Source organism: Maniola hyperantus, chromosome 23, assembly GCF_902806685.2.
Source record: "Maniola hyperantus chromosome 23, iAphHyp1.2, whole genome shotgun sequence".
Classification (NCBI taxonomy): Eukaryota; Metazoa; Arthropoda; class Insecta; order Lepidoptera; family Nymphalidae; genus Maniola; species Maniola hyperantus.
The window spans coordinates 3,345,444-3,363,042 of NC_048558.1; the positions used below are offsets into that span (position 1 = coordinate 3,345,444).

Here is a 17,599-nt window from a genome sequence, read left to right on the forward strand (position 1 = left end):
TTCATGTTATTCTTGTACATCAGGCAAAGCTCGTACGAGTAGGTATATCTAAATATAAAAAAGGAAAAGGTGACTGAGTGACTGACTGATCTATCAACGCACAGCTCAAACTACTGGACGGATCGGGCTAAAATTTGGCATGCAGATAGCTATTATAACGTAGGCATCCGCTAAGAAAGGATTTGTGAAAATTCAATCCCTAATGGGGTAAAATAGGGGTTTGAAATTTGTGTAGTCCACGCGGACAAAGACGCGGGAATAAGCTAGTTTATTTTAAAAAGTAAAAGTATTTTATAAATTGAAGAAAAATAGAAGTCCGCGACAGACTTCGGCGGGGAGGGGCGATGCACGCACAACAGACGGAAACGTTTAAGTGCGGAAACCAGCCCAGAATGAAGAAGAAGAAGAAGTCCACGAGAGGTTGAGATGGCAATCGGGGTATGATTCGAGGAGGTCGGGGCACATGCGCACGTCAGCAGCGGTTGCCCGCACCGGGTTAGCGCAGGGTTGTGCGGGTGTGCGGGGCGTTACCGCCCCGACTGCCGTTGCCACGCAAACTACATAGATATTGGCGCGGGCTTCCATGCCTTTTGACAGCTTTGAGCATGCTTCTAAAAATGGCAGCCTGTTACTAAGATTGACCAAACCATAAAAAGATCTAAGAGTGTTTCGTCATCCTTCGAAAAATTTAAGAGCTGAAAATCAACTTTTTAGCCCATTTGTTCAGTAATATTAAGTAAAATAATGTGGCGTCATTAAAAGAAGAAAAAGATATTATTCTAATTTGACCAAAGCACGTCTATAGATCGGTTGATAATGGTGATTATACCTACGTCTTAATATCTTTTTTTATCAGGCTTTTGTCTTATACTTGTATCTTATTTAATCTTATTAGATATTTTCTCGTTTTACAACAACAGCTCTCAGAACTGCAGCTTATAGTCACAAATTAAAACCAAAAAATAATATTTTGTATGATTTAAAAAAAAAGTTGTCGCCACTAAGAGAAGCAAGTGACATTAGACGTATTTTCGTATACCACTATTAATACCAGTTCCTATTTGTGTAGATTTTAATTAATACTGGTATCAGAAGGCCGTATCACATCTACTTATTATATTACCTTTCTCTTTCAGCGTAGCGTTAATATGGAGTAAAGGCTTTTTAATAAATAACTCTAGCGGGAAATAATTGAATAAAGAGCCGTGATAAGCTAGTGTTTAAGACGTTCGCCTCCTATTCGAGAGGTCAGGGGTTCGAATCCCTATTTTTTTGAGTGGTGCATTTTAAGCGATTAAATATCACTTGCTTTAACGGTTAAGGAAAACATCACGAGTAAAGCTGCATGTCTGAAAGTTCTCCATAATGTTGTCAAAGATGTGTGATATTTGCCAAGTGCCAATCCGCACTTGGGCAGCAGCGTGGCGGACTATGGCCTAACTAAATCCTTCTCATTCTGACAGGAGACCCGTGCCCAGTAGTGGCCGGCGTTGGGTAGATCATGATGAACCTGGTTCTCGTAAACTTTTTTATTATTATTCAGTAACACTTGACTGCAATCTCATCTGGTGGTAAGTGATGACGCAGTCTAATATGGATGAGAACTTAATGAAATTTTGAAGACACGGTTTAGAAACAAATATCTGTGTATGTGGTTTGTCAGATTTTAGCGTTTTAACTACCTATCGTGAGTGATATTAATCACTAATACCTACTCATGTTATAAATACGAAAGGGTTTGAGAAATTTATGAACATTGGTACCTACCATACAATCTGTCTACTTCAGAGTGAAAATCAGTGAAAATCAAAACTATACTTAGTCTGCAATATGATAGAGCAATTAAATAAAAACTCTATTCAAATAAATTTAATTCCGTTTGAAGCGAGCGAGATCTTTATAACGCGTTGATGTCTTTTCTAGGGGAGCTTTTCATTGTATTAACTTATTATTATAGTTATTTTGTTGTTTGTTTTAAACTCTATGTTATTTTTAAATAAACAAGTGCTTATTTAACGTAACATTTATGTTAACTACAAATAATGTAAAAAGCGATGATTTAATTTAAAACTTTAAAATGTTTTTCCAAAGGTACGCTTCTGTATAGCACATTTTTCAACTTAAACAACTATGAGTAGGTCTAAAAACCAACTTTTTTTAGTCCAATCGCATTACATAAAGGCTTTTTATCCGTGAGTTCGAATAAAAAATTGCCCAACACGAAGCTTTTGCAATCGAAAATATGACATTTGAGATCCGCCTTACCTTGACATGTCAGTGTTGAGAGAAGAATAGTGACGAAGAACAAAATAAACACACAGTATCTGGCCATTTTGTCACAAACTTTCGATTATCATTTCACTCGCACTTTCATATGTTTCACAAACTACCAGGCTTGTTATCGGGACATCGTTAGATGTTGCGCGGTCGACAGTCGGCGCTTGACTGAACGTAGCTTCGTGCGGATAGGTTTCGTGCTTTTTCTCGCCTTCGATACAGTGGTCGTGCACCGTGATTAGCTTTTTCAGGAAAAGCTCCAAAATAAATCTTACGTTTGTATAAGCGGAGTAAGATTGTGATTAAGACGTAAGATCCACGGGGTCTGATCCCGATTCCCGGGCATGCACCTCTAATTTTTCAGATTGATGTACGTTTTAAGCAATTAAATATCACTTGATAAAGGACCCCGGATGGGTTTGAAACTATTCGGGCTAACGTCGACTGGATACGTGAGTATAGCCGTAGAAATACACTATATATAATAAATATCACTTGTTTTAACAGTGATGGAAAACATCGTGAGGAAACCTGCATGCCTGAGAGTTCTCCAGAAAGTGCTTTCCATACGTAAGGTAGGGGTTTTCTTGGAATAACAATGCAGACTTCCGAATTTTTCCCACCTTAATTTGGTTTTACGCTAATTTTGGTTTCGGGTAATTGGGCGTTGATTTTTGGATTTATTTTCTTTTCCTTAATTGCCCCCGATATCCGTACCCCTATATAAATGCGAAAGTGTGTTTGTTTGTTGGTTTGTTGGTTTGGTGGTTTGTTGATTTGTTGGTTTGTCCTTCAATCACGTCGCAACGGTGCAACGGATTGACGTGATTTTTTGCATGGGTATAGATAAAGACCTGGAGAGTGACATAGGCTACTTTTTATCCCGGAAAATCAAAGAGTTCCCACGGGTTTTTTAAAAAAATCTAATTCACGCGTACGAAGTCACGGGCATCAGCTAGTATTCGTATATTTAAGAGTCCTTGAATATGTTATTAAAGTTTGATTAAGTATGTATATTTGAAAAATGGCGGCGGTTCCCCTCTTAGTTAAAATCTATACCTTGTAGGCAAGATAACAAATACTTACAGTATTAGCTACAAAATAAAAAAAAATCCGTAAGTAGATACTGAGTTACTTATTGTTTTCCCTCTAAATTGTCGAGGTATACGAACGAGTGAGTATTTATCCTTTCGTTGGCATGACACATTTTATACACTGTTTCACTTTAGTTAGATTTTAAGGTGTAATTTCAATAAATCAGCACCCTTATTATAAATGCGAAAGTGTGTTTGTTTGTTGGTTTGTTGGTTTGTCCTTCAATTACGTCGCAACGGAGCATCAGATTGACGTGATTTTTTGTATTGGTATAGTCAAAGACCTGGAGAGTGACATAGGCTACTTTTTATCCCGGATAATCAAGGAGTTCCCATGGGATTTTTAAAAATAAAAATTCCCCGCGATCGAAGTCTTGGCATCAGCTAGTTGTGTTATATATATATGTGTTAATGAACTAACTATTCTATATTCTTCGGCAGCTACTATATTTAAAGTGTGCAAGACTAGAGAAGGTTGTCGATCTCTGCAATAATCAAACCCACTTCACTTTCGAAGCCGGTCGGCGCGCGTACACACGGAACTATTGAAACAAGTACACTGGGACAATTGCACGTGAACATTTACTGATTTCAGATTGTATTGATAAAGAGCGTGGATTTGACTCGTAGCTTGCCCAGTCCAACCTTTTGCGTCTTTGGCGACCTGGAGCCCTTTTGCGTCTTTGGCGACCTGGAGCCCTTTTGCGTCTTTGGCGACCTGGAGCCCTTTTGCCTTCAATTCTTCCTTCCAAAACTAATCTTGGAAACGAGAATTGGGCTCCTCTTTGTAAATGTCCAAAGAAATTTTTGATACTGGTAAGTGGTAACTGGTAAATCAAGAAGTGGCGGGTGGCAACCCTACCTACAACTGACCTATGTAGCTGTGGACGTCTATGGGTTGACAATGATGATGATGATGATGGACCACAGACCACAAAATAACCTTAATTTTTTTAGCAGTAAATAGGTAACGAGTTAGGTAGACAGCAAACTTTGTTTTTGTAAAACTCAATGTAATGATGAGGTAGCTTTACAATCAATGATAATCACGGCTGAGCAAGGACGTCTTCTCTCATAATTTTTTTTTTTTTTTTTTTTTTTTTAAAGAATATTAGCCATGTTAAATGACTAATATTCCCCTTTTCTCTCCAACTAAGCGTCAGGCTTGTGCTAGGAGTAGGTACGACAATAGTGCAACGGGCGGGGTTTGAACCGTCGATCTTTCGGTTTTCAGTCCACTCCTTTACCCGTTGAGCTATTGAGGCTCTAAATTAAAGCCCGCTTTCATCTTAGACTGCATCATCACTTACCACCAAGTGAGATTGCAGTCGAGGGCTAACTGGTATCTGAATTTATAAAAAAAAATGCGAAGAGCTGTAAAGCTAAACAATGATTTGTAACTAGATTACAGTACAAGTTATTAGGTTTTTTTTAATTATGGTAGGTAGACATGTAAGATTTTTTCTAATCGTTCTTTCTTTAGTATATACTCGTGTGCCCAGACGACGGGGAGGATCTCGACAAAGTTGGATATCAGTCATATTGAACGATCTTAAAACAGCCCAAATTGACCCAATGATGACCCAAAATAGAACAACTTGGAGAAATATGGGAAAGCCGACCCCAGCTAACATGGGAAAAGGCTAGGCATATATTTATATTATATACAACCGAAAATATAATTTGAGAAGTGAAAAAAGTACTTTGTGCAATCTGGGCGAATCCAGGGTGGGGCCGTTAGTATTTTATGAGGCTGAAAAGAAAATAATATTAGTTGCCTAATAAAATACAGCGCCATCTCTCATAAGACTTCATAACTAACAAGCACAATTTGATATGAGCGCTATCTATGAAAAGATGTTAAAACTACTACGGCATAGCAATCTTAGCTCGCAACCAATAGTTAGATGGCGCTGTAATATATTTGTGTACCCAACTTTATTTATTAATTTACAAAATATTTATAAACTTTATTTATTGTTAATTTTAAAAATAGAATTTCATTAGTAAATCGTTATTCTATAAAAATCAAAAGTTCGCAATATACATAAATATTTTTTTGTGCACTAGATATAGTTCTCTGAATAGATGGCGCTATAAGTAAATTCTTAAACCACTTGCGCGGCAATTCAACTTTTTCGTTACCTAGGTATCTTCTCTATACAAGTATAAAAATGAATGGCTAAATGTGTTGCTGATCGCAAATCTCGAGAACAGCTGAACCGATTTTGCTAATTCTTTTTTTATAATATTCCTTGAAGGATGGTTCTGACGGAGAGAAAAATTTAAAAATTTGTAAGTATTAAAAAAATAAAAATTAAAGAATCGACTGTTAGGCGGTACGAAATTCGCCGGGGCAGCTAGTTTTACATATTTTTTTTTAAATCTGAAAGTTTCTATGCGCACTGTCCTAGGATCGACCAGCCATGACGTTTGGATCGTTGTGTCTTTGGCACTATTACAAGCAACAAAGACGTACATAAATTCTTTAGTCAAAGAATAAAATGTAAAGACTTATAGATATAATTAAGTTAAGCTTCCCTACCCACTTTTACTTTCTTTTCTCTTTATTGCAAATGTTTCTGGTACAAATAAAGTTAATAAATAAAAGTCTAATGTTTTTATATTTTCTAGTATTACAAATCACGTGACACGTCATGTATTGCCAGACCCTAGTCTCATAAGGTACAAGAATCCAAAATGGACCGTCTCCTTGTGGTTACATAACAAAAAAAAATTAAAATGTGTTCATGAACAAATAATTAGAACTCGCCAGCCATATTAATTCAAGTTCGGCCTTCAGGCGTAGCGCGATTGTAGTTACTTATGTCTCGCAAGTACCAAGAGTGAGACCTAGGCCTGGTATCGTGGCAACCCTCTGCCAGACCTTCTAGACAAGGCTGTTGTACGCGGCCCATACGACCTTGATATCGCGAACTGACAATGAAATCATGGTACGTGTGAAAACTCGACTCCAGAAGCTCTAAAGCGCCTAGCAGATCGCACCACTTACGCGTTTCTCCAAGAAGCGTTTTTTATTATTATTATTCAGATACAAGTTTGCCCTTGACTGCAATCTCACCTGGTGGTAAGTGATGATGCAGTCTAAGATGGAAGCGGGCTAACCTGGAAGGAGTATGGCAGTTTCTATTAAACCCGTGCCCCTTTGGTTTCTACACACCATTGCATCGTACCGGAACGCTAAATCGCTTGGCGGCACGGCTTTGCCGGTAGGATGATAACTAGCCACCCACCCACCAAGCCACCCACCAGACCAGACCAGAAATTTAGAAATTTTAAAATTCCAAATCCCTGCCAAGAATCGAACCCAAGACTTATTCTTATAAGTTGGAGGTGCATTGCGCCAGCCATGGAGGTCGTCAAAGGTTCTGAGTAGGCCAAAGCCATAGATTAATTATTGGTCTCGCTCCGCCAGAGCTATATTCAGGCAGGCACTTGATTTTTAGGTAGGTTCATTTAACCTAGTTATCACTTATTTACTGCAAAGTTTACACGTGCGCATGAGCGGTGGAGTGTATTGACATCAATGACACATGAAACCACAGTTGCATAAAAATGACACTTGAATTAAAGAAATTCATCAAGTCATCGACCTTATTTAAAAATACCAATTTACCTACGACCTCCATATACACCTATCCAACCAACAACAAGCATTACTTTAAAAATTGTAACCAAAATTAAAAAGTAGGTAATAAAAGACAAAATATTAAGCTTAGCTCACACTGACTCACAACGCATAGCATCACTCAAATAACTAACCTTTACGCACGGTTGACGCGTTTTTGACGTTGAGGCATTATTACGATTGGGGTACCAGCCAGGTAACCTCCCTGTGTGCCTGAGTGTTGCGGGTTTCTTTCGGGAAGAGCAGCGCTTGGGTCAGTGTACGCTATTTCTTTTCATGGGATATTGTTAGCCATGGCTAATTGACCTGGCAGGGAAGGGGTCTGTCGCGTCCCTCTCAGTGTCCCGAGCAGAGGGCGCAGTAGACGCACCCATGGGGTATAGCCCCAGGAGCAGAGGATGTGGCTCTGATGAGTGAATGGGTGTTTCATCACCTATTCAATCACTGGCTGCGCCACCGGTTTCTCGCATGTCCAGTTTGGTGACGGGCGAGGAATTTGAGGATGGGGGAACGTGGAGAGGGAATTTCTCTCCCCGCGAGTCCTAGCCCTCGGGAGGACCTGTGGATGATGGACACGGGGCGGTCCGTCGCTCACAGTGTGGTCCTCGGGTTTGCGTGCTGTGCTTCTGGCATGCCTCTAACGGTGTTTGTGTACTTATTTGCTTAAAACGCACATAAATACAAAAAGTTAGGAGTACGTGCCCTGAATCAATTTCGGGTCTCACGAATAGGAGGCCAACGTCGTAGCCTAGTGGCTAACGCCGCTTTTTTAACGTGCTTATAATGTGTAAAAAAACATCGCTAAATCGCTAATCGCTAAGTTGGACTAAGCGATTATCGACTGAAGGAAATAAAATAATCTCTACTTATGATTACTATTGTATTGTCATGTCAATGATTGAATGATATAAATAGCGCTAAGCATTTTATGTGATTAAATTACTGGACTTTATCATTAGACGATACATCATCAAAGGATCATCGCGTTCACCTTCAAAGAGAAGTTCATTTTCAACATGCAATAAGTACCTAAATGTACGAATCACTATTATCATTACCCATATTATAAATGCGAAAGTGTTTGTTTATTGGTTTATTGGTTAGTTGGTTTGTCCTTTAATCACGTCGTAACGGAGCAACTGATCGGCGTGATTTGTTGCATAGATATATTTAAAGACCTGGAGAGTGATATAGGCTACTTTTTATCCCGGAATACAATACAATAATAAAATAAGTGTACAAAATGTGGCATATAATCTAGACAATACTAGTAAAAAATGGCATAATGCCATCATTTCGATGGTACATGATAATATTATCGTCCACTAGTGTCTTTTAAGTAGGGACATCATTGAAGCTATCCAGATTCCAGGCACCTACTTAAATAAATATTTAAGCTTGTTTATCTTCATGTCATAAAATTTTAATAAGTAGGTACAAAAAATATTTGATGTTCTTGTTACACATGAAATTATTACGACATTCTTAAGCATGTACTTTAAATTATTATGTACCTAACTACCTATTACAATGTTTCCTAATTCCTTACAGCCACCGAGCGGATCGGGTAGGCATGCTTCGCATGCTTTGGGCGCGCCTACTTCTAAACCTGCTTCAGGGATTGCTACGCACCATCTCCTTTATCTAAGTTTTTTTTTTCACTCACTTTTTTTTTCAGGATAACTTTGTTGTCTGTCTGTCTCTCTTTTTTTGATTGTATCAGGTGTTGTATTTATTATTCTGATATAGACAGATTAGTGCTTTATTTTGAAAGTGTGATTATTTAATAGAGATAGCGAGCAAACGAGCAGGCGGGTCACCTGATGTTAAGTGATTACCGCTGCCCATGAACATTTGCAGCACCAGAGGAACTGCCGATGCGTTGCCGGCCTTTTAGGAATTTGTTCGTCCGCCCCTTGAATATAATCTAGTGGGAACACCGCCGATGGGAGTTGGTTCCACAGTTTGCATGTGCGTGGAAAGAAAGATCTGGCACAGCGGACGGTCGAAGTGCACCAGACACCCAGGTGGTGAGGGTGAAATCGCTTACGGTGGCGCGCAGTGTGGTTGTAGAAAAATGAGGGTGGAATGAGGTTAAAAAAACTCTTCAGAGCACTCCCCGTTATAAAGGCGATAGAACACGCATATAGAGCTAACGTCTCTGCGGTACTCCAGGCTTTCCAACGAGCCGGTTAGTTTGGGATTATCTTTATGTCTGTCATGAAACCAATAGGGTACTTCCCTTTGACCTAGAATCATGAAATTTGGCAGGAAGGTAGGTCTTTAGCAGACTTTCACTGGTAGATAGCTATCTACATAATCCTTAAATGCTATACATGCTATATATGCTATACATTGATATACCACGGACGAAATCGCGGTCAAAAGCTTGTAAAATTACATAAGTAGGTAGGTATATGAGTTAACTTTAGCGATGCGATGCGTTCTGGAACCCGCATTAATAGACCAGTGTACGCGTAGCTTTAAACGAAACTGCCTGTACTTTGCAGAGCTACTGTAGAAACCAAATTAGGGACCTTAGAGCAAGGTGCGGACATTTGAGACGGAAAGGGTTTTCAATGTTAGTGGACACAGGGCTTTATAACATTATCTTAAGTACTATTTGGATATTAAAATGGATCTTTATAGGACCATTTTAAATTATTAAATTGTTAATGTATTAACAAAATATTATAGACTTACTTAATATAAAAAATATCACTTGCTTTAACGGTGAAGGAAAACATCGTAAGGAAACCTGCATGCCTGAGAGTTCTCCATTATGTTCTCAAAGGTGTGTGAAGTCTTCCAATCCGCATTTGGCCAGCGTGGTAGACTATGGCCAAAACCCTTCTCACTCTGAGAGGAGACCCGTGCTCTGTAGTGAGCCAGCGATGGGTTGATTATGATGATGACTTAATATATTACACGTCACATAGTTATCGTAGGTACGCGACAGGTCGAGATGGCAATAGGGAAGGAATGCCGCACTAACCCGATGCGAGCGAGCGCAGGTGACATGCGGGTGTGCGGGGCGTCCCCCGCCTCATACCCCGACTGCCATCTCGACCTGTCGCGTACTATATACCTACCTACATTTGTTTTAGATTGGTAGGTAGACTGTAGATACAGATTACAGATAGGTACCTAAGTAAGTACCTATCAAAAATACAAAACGCACAAGTCTGCAAAATGTCAACACAAAGATAAACAACGGCCGAGTTCGAATTTCGCACGCAAACAAATGTTTCTAAGTAGTAGAGTAGGTAGTTATACCTACCTACCTATTAAGCTCATTCAACGAAACCATTCAACAAGTCAACGCTAAAACAACGAGACGAACGAATCAAATCATAAAACAAACTCCATATTAGCAACCATTATAATTTTATAACGCCCCGAGCGAAGTAAAGGCGTAAAGATTTCAAAAAAAAAAAACGAATCCTTCCGTAAAGAATTTAGGAGTGACCGCCGACTGCCGAGACGAAATCCAACTTGTGCTTGTTATAAATTTTGTGTAAAGATAACAATATGTGCGTGTAGGTGTGTGCCACAGTCGCTGACGAGTATAGTTACAGTACGCAATACGCTAACAAGCGGGGGAGCGAGACAGCGATACATTTGTAGAGCGTTGTCTCGTTCGCACTGCTAGCAACATGGCGCGCTGACTCGGGCGCAGGCTCGAATCGTATCGCCTGCCCACTCAAGGTTCGCTGACTGCCGTTCTTTTGTTTTTAATGTTGCCTGGTGTGAAAAATTACCCCAAATCTATGTATTTTTTGAGCTGAGCTGTACTTTGTTGTCATAAAAATAACACTGATATAGGTAAGTCCCGCAAATTGCAAATGCGCGTGGCCACCATTTTAGTGACGTCAGCACTAGACGGAAGTTTCGAGCTGATGGTATATTTTTACTTAAATATACCTACGTCAGATGACGTCATTTCGATGTTAATGATACATGGTTCCAGCGCAATAGCAATTTGCTGGACTTAAGTAGGTATAAAATAGTTACCTGTAAATTTAATAAAATTATGAGTTAATATTGACAAAAAGTTTCTTTCAAAAGTTCGGCTTCATATTAGGTTACAAAGTACAAAGATACTTTTTATTTCAAAGTAGGTATGTATTTTGAAGCCATTTGGGCATACTCTAGCTATGAAATCTTGATACAGTTACAGACGTGATGATATAGACGAAGCGAGCCCAACAATGTGGCTAATTCCTTTGTACACAATTTCTAAACTAAACTAAAATATCACATCTAAATCTATTGCTATCCCTTTCATAATGATGCTTGCGGAAAAGGAAAGCACTAGATTTAGACCTGTTAATTTAGTTTAGTTTAGAGATTGTGTACTAGAGAATCGGCCCCATTATATCCGATTTCATAGAAAATAATCAATAAGTTTTTTAAAAAAATCAGTTGCATCCGACCTGAGTGCTCATGATCTTCGCACCTGCCTCTGCACCCTCTAAACTATTAGATAAATCGGTCCTGCTTCTAAGTATTTGTGAAAGAAAGCTTATTAATTTTTTTTTTTAATATTACAAATCAATTAGGTATAATTATATTTTATTTCTTAAAGCGAGTTGTGTTTTGAAATTATAACAATATTAAAGCTTCCCCGATCACATAACTTTAAAACTCGGACTAGAAATAGTTAAGTTTAAGTATAGTGCAGCGGCCTAAGCCATTCTCATTCTGAGACGAAACCTGTGCTCAGTAGTGGGCTGGCGCGGCGATTGATAGATTAATGATGGATGATGATAATAGTGCAACGGCCGAAGATAGTGTAATATAAACCTGAATCTCTAGAATTTCACTCAGAGTCCTAAACCGTTGAATCATTGAGGATTAAAAATTAAAATCATAAACACGAAGTAAAAATATTGAATAATAAAAAAGTGGAAGTTTTATCCCAAAACCTAACCACCTCGAACCGCAGACGAAAACAGCGTCAAGCCGAGGACCTGCTCAAACCGAACGTCTGCATACCGATCGTTGGTTTTTTATATGCGCACGTCGGTGCACGGAGTTTTATCAATGTGTGAACGGAGTGTTATCTGTGTGGGTGTCGGTTGGTTCTCGCGCGCGTCGCACCATTGTTGCTTGCAGTGTAGCCGTGACGCTCGGCCGGTTGTGATTACTAGTTAACAACAATCTACCGGTAAACAAAATAATGCGTGTACGTAACAAGTAACAACGTTGATCGCGAGTGCAACAATCGACGACAGTGTGTGATAACGTGGTGTTGTGTTAAAACTAGTGAGTTTTTGGACGTGTTTAGTGGACCAGCGTGGACTACGCGATGATTAGGTATGTACTATGTGCTGTCTGATTAAATACATGGCTCATCACATCCTATCAGTGTTTTAAGAGGTCGCCGGCCTACAGTAACCATGTTTAGACGATCAAATAGTGTATTTTTAAAGCGCGTGGACAAGACCGCCGCCGCTGCAATGTTACCTACCTCGGCGTGTGGTCACTAAAATGTCAAACTTTTAAGATAAAAGTAGTTGCTTGTCTGTGTATTATAGTGATTGTTATTATGCTAAAGTTAGAACCCAGTGGAGTTGTAAAAAAATTTAAAGTTAAGTTCGGGTTAAAATTATTTAATCTATCTGTAGTTGTTGGCCTGTCTATTCATTTTGATTTCTATACAAAATTATAGTTTAACCTTTGAGCCTCGATAGCTCAACGGTTAAAGGAGCGGACTGAAAACCGAAAGATCACCGGTTCAAATCCCACCCGTTGCACTATTGTCGGAGGCACAAGCTTCACGCTTAATTGGAGGGGAAAGGGGAATGTTAGTCAGCAATTTGGCTAATATTCTTAAAAAATAAACTGAAATGGTTTATTTAATATCTCCCCATACGTACCTACACAACTTCTTACATTTTCATTTCATTTCATTTCATTTCTTACCTACCTATTCATACATTTTGTTACGCTATAACACAACCTCTCTAACCCTGTTACTGCGAAACTGCCAAATATTTCTAGATGAAATTTAGGACAGAGATAGATTAGATTCTGGAGATAAATATAGTCTACTTTTTAATCATCCCGGCAAAATATCTTAGTTTTACGGAAAATAATGATTTGTGTGTGACGTTTGCAAAGCTAAACCTCAATAACCGCTGAATCGATCTTAATGAAATTTAACACAGAAATAGTTTGCAATTTGGAGATAGACATAGGGTAGTTTTTATCCCGGCATAAATACTGTATAATACGAGTGTCACTGGAAAACAAATATTTGTTTGTAACCTTTTTATGATAAAACTGCCTAGTGAAATTTTGCACATAGAAAGCTTGTATGTACCTATTCTAAAGATAAACATAGTCTAATTTCTATCCCTCTAAAACATCGCTCCCATGGAAAAATACGGATTTTTATCCAGGTAAAATATCTTAATCCCATGGAAGAATATGGATTTGTTTGTAACTGTTTGCACGGCAAAATGATTAAACCGATCCTAGTAAATTTTTGGTCATAAAAAGCTTATATTCCGTAGATAAACATAAGCTAGTTTTTATTGCGGTAAAATATCTTAGTCCCATCGAAAAACAAGGATTTATATACCTAGAAAATATTTTTGTCCCTTATAATAATATACAAGAATGTTGAAGAACTTTTTTCACGGAAAAACGGCTTAACCAAATCTTATCAAATTTTGATCGCAGAAAGCTTATATTCTGCATATAAATAAAGGCTCGTTTTTATCCCTGTAAAATATTTTAGTGCACTGGGAAAACAAGAATGTTTTATCCCGGTAAAATATCGTAATCCCATGAAAGAACAAGGATTTGTTTGTAACCTTTTTCACGGCAAAACGGCTCAATCGATTCTAATGAAATTTTACTCAAGAAAATCTTATATATTCTGGAGAAAAACATGTAGGTATTATTTGTTCATTAACACATTTATTTTTTGTGTGATGTAACCACAAATCCACGGTTTTCGTATTTATTTCTTTACTTTTTCTATAAAACCTGCCTACCTGCCAAATTTCATGATTCTAGGTCAACGGGAAGTTTGACAGACACGACAGACAGACAACGAAGTGATCCTATAAGATTTCCTTTTGAGGTACGGAACCCTTAAAAATGAGCGCTCGATTTGAGAGGGACTCACTATCCCTTTCACAATGTTATCCGTGGTAAGGGATAGCATTATTTTTAGATCTATCAATTTAGTTATTATAACAATAAATAATGTATTGTTGTTCGTCATAGCTCAGTTTATGTGCATTTGGCGCCGTCGATTCCTGTTATCAGTTGGTGGGGAAGTATGTCGTGTAATTTATAACGTAATTAAATACCTTATCAGCATAGTATCGAGCGAAACGTGAACTTTGCGTCTATTTGATCGCTAGAGGGCGCCCGCTCTTGTAGCTATATTCACTCATGTCCTAATCACTAGTGGTCCGCCCCGAACTAAGACCTCACGGTATTCCATAATTCCCGATAGTTTTATAATGTTAACAGCGCCATCTATTAACATTATTGTAAAGTTATGCTAAAAATACTGATACCAAATGAAATAATTTCGTTTATTTATAATACCTATTTATCTGATTTTAGTTTTGTTGTTCAAATACAGGATATTTGCCTGAAATTATTATACACAAGTTTCAAAATAAGGTATGTAGCCGTTTTTAAGATACAGCGTCGAATTCAGCCTCAACTTTAAAGCTTCCCATTTCGAATGAGAGCCGCTCTGAAATAAAGCTTTTTTTATATTTTTTATGCAATATTCGGCTGAAGGCTAATTACGCTCAGTAATTCAGAAGTTATCAATAAGCTGTGATAGCCTAGTAGTTAGGACGTCCACCTTCTAATCGGAAGTTGGATATTCGATCCCGGGCACGCACCTCTAACTTTTCGGAGTTATGTGCGTTTTAAGTAATAATTAAATATCACCTGCTTTAACGGTGAAGGAAAACATCGTGAGGAAACTTGCATGCCTGAGAGTTCTCCAGTCCAGTCGTCCAGTAGTTTGAGCTGTGCGTTAATAGATCAGTCAGTCAGTCACCTTTTCCTTTTATATATTTAGATAACTAGGTACGTACCTAGTTAAAAACTTTTTGAAAGTGTACACTGTACACTATTTAATAGTCAAAATAAGTGATCATTACTCTAGAACAATGACACTTTAAATTATATTTTCTGTTGCAAAGTGAAACAAAAGAGCCATAAAAACTTTCGAAACTTAGAAAAACAGTTCAGTAATGTTATGATTTGGCAACTAAAGCAAGTTAAAAGTAAGTAACTACCTAGGTATCTAGTCATATTTGTTAAACTTAAAAATCTAGATTATAGTTAACAGCTTGTGAAACCTAGAGTAATAAAAATGTAACATTATGTACGTGACAAAGTTTTTTCATCTGATAGGTTGTATAATGATTTTCCTAATTCTATTTTGCTCTTACTTTTAAAATTATTTTAGTATTATAGTTATTTTTAAAGTTAAGTTAACATTAATTTAAGTTACTTAATCGGTCAATTTTTTAATCACAATAAATAATTTATGTAGATAGGTTTAAAATTTAACTTAATACAGTTTACTAAGTACTTAACCGTTATAATATTGACGTAAAAAGAAGGAAATTATTTTATTTATTTATTTACTAAACACACAGTACAGATTATGACAATAATAACAAACTAAGTAATATATATATGCCAAGAATTATAAGACTAGTCACTCTCCAAAACAAAAATCTGTTTTAGAATGTACAGGTGAAGACCTTTCATATGATACCCCACTTGATATAGTCACTCACTTCGAAAGTTGAAAATACTAATTATTAGTTCATGACCACAATTTAATTTTTTAGGGTGATCTAACCCTAAATTCACGGTTTTCAGAGTTTTCCCCAAACGTCAGCTATAAGATCTACCTACCTGCCAAATTTCATGATTCTAGGTCAACGGGAAGTACCCTGTAGGTTTCTTGACAGACAGACAGACAACAAAGTGATCCTATAAGGGTTCCGATTTTCCTTTTGAGGTACGGAACCCTAAAAAGTGTGTACAGAAGCAGTTATAATCGAACGTGCCACTAATAACTTTTTGTTTTTTTTTTACCTATTTGTACCTACCTACTTTTTAAGATTTCTTTTTGTAACCTGTCATTTGTGTTTTTGTGGTGCAATAAAGTATATACATACATACATACATACATACATACTCACTCTTAGACAATACCTAAACAATAATTAAAGAAAACATAACTAAACATTTACTGAAAAACGAACACTAAAGCAAAGTACTAAGCTTAAGCTTACGTAAAGTACTAAGTAAGTATTAAGTGTAGGGTCTAAGTTAGAAGTAAGATCCGACACAGAGTTTCGTGTAGTTAGAGGTATTGCCCGCACCGCGCCGTCCGCGTCTTGTCTCCGACGGTACTGTTTAGTATTTCCCTAGATCTTCTTACTTATTTAGATTTCTCTAATTCTTCCTTTTTGGTACACAACACCCTTCTTGTTCATTTTGAAATATTCGAAATAAAGAAACTCTTAGTTTTTTTACACACAATTTAAGTATTTACTTATGCATGCTTAAGAGTTCTCTATAATATTCTCAAAGGTGTGTAAAATTTGCTAATACGCACTTAGCCAGCGTGGTGCACTATGGAATAACCCTTTCTTCTGAAAGAAAACCCGTTTTCGGTTGTGATAATCATAGTTTGTATACGATCAGAGTAACAATAGGTAGTTAGGGTAAAACTGGCCAGCGGGGGCGTGTCTTCGTAATTTGGGGAAGTAGGTATCTAAATAGATACCTACTGGGTATTTTACGCCACCCCAAAAGAAAGTTATCAAATGGGTAGATAACTATGCATGTATATTGTGATTTGCCATCAAAGTGAGCAGATGAATGACTTTCTGCCATATTGTGATTTGTGATGTCTTAGCTTTGAGTAGTTATTACCTATTATTTACGGAAAATCGCGTGAGAACTCTTTAACTGGGATAAAAAGTAGCCTTTGTCACTATCATGGTCCTTGACTATCACGCCAATCCCTTACTCCGTTGCGACGTGATTGAAGGACAAACCAACAAACATGCATTGCATGGGTAAAGATAAAGATCTGGAGAGTAACATAGGCTACTTTTTATCCCGAAAAATCAAAGAGTTCCCACGGGAATTTAAAAAAACCTAATTCCACTCGAACGAAGTCGCGGGCTTCACCAAGTACATAATATATAATTTGCATTTTGTCATACTGTTATTATGATTTGTATACATAATATTTTATCAAACACACTGTATAACAAATCAGAGCCTCAATAGCTCAACCGGTATAGGAGTGGACTGAAAACCGAAAGGTCGACGGTTCAAACCCCGCCTGTTGCACTGTTGTCGTACCTACTCCTAGTACAAGCCTGACGCTTAATTGGAGAGGAAAGGGGAATATTAGTCATTTAACATGGCTAATATTCTTTTAAAAAAAAAAAAAAAAAAAAAAAAAAAAAAAACAATTACTAACTACGCATTAAAAAGGTTTAAGTAATTTCTTTTGGAGTGACATTGATCACTAGTTGTCGGTTAAGTAGGACTTATCTAC

General features: G+C 37.6%; 2 protein-coding genes across 9 annotated transcripts in view; one reads left to right on the forward strand and one right to left on the reverse strand.

The window, feature by feature from the left end:
• The window catches only part of LOC117993281 (mucin-3B), a 106,773-nt gene extending 104,337 nt beyond the window's left edge, over positions 1 to 2,436 (reverse strand). Inside the window, exon 1 of the mRNA XM_069506664.1 lies at positions 2,266 to 2,436. Coding sequence (XP_069362765.1) covers positions 2,266 to 2,332 — 67 coding nt within the window. The 5' untranslated portion in view covers positions 2,333 to 2,436. The remainder of the gene's footprint in view (positions 1 to 2,265) is intronic.
• Positions 2,437 to 12,053: 9,617 nt separating this feature from the next.
• The window catches only part of pan (transcription factor pangolin), a 252,257-nt gene continuing 246,711 nt past the window's right edge, over positions 12,054 to 17,599 (forward strand). For 3 of the 8 annotated variants that reach the window (XM_069506596.1, XM_069506597.1, XM_069506593.1), the window contains exon 1: positions 12,055 to 12,339. The gene's annotated coding sequence lies outside the window, so the exon portion shown is untranslated. Of the gene's footprint in view, positions 12,340 to 17,599 lie in introns of all 8 variants that reach the window. The other 5 variants (XM_069506595.1, XM_069506591.1, XM_069506592.1 and 2 more) reach the window with 3 other exon arrangements.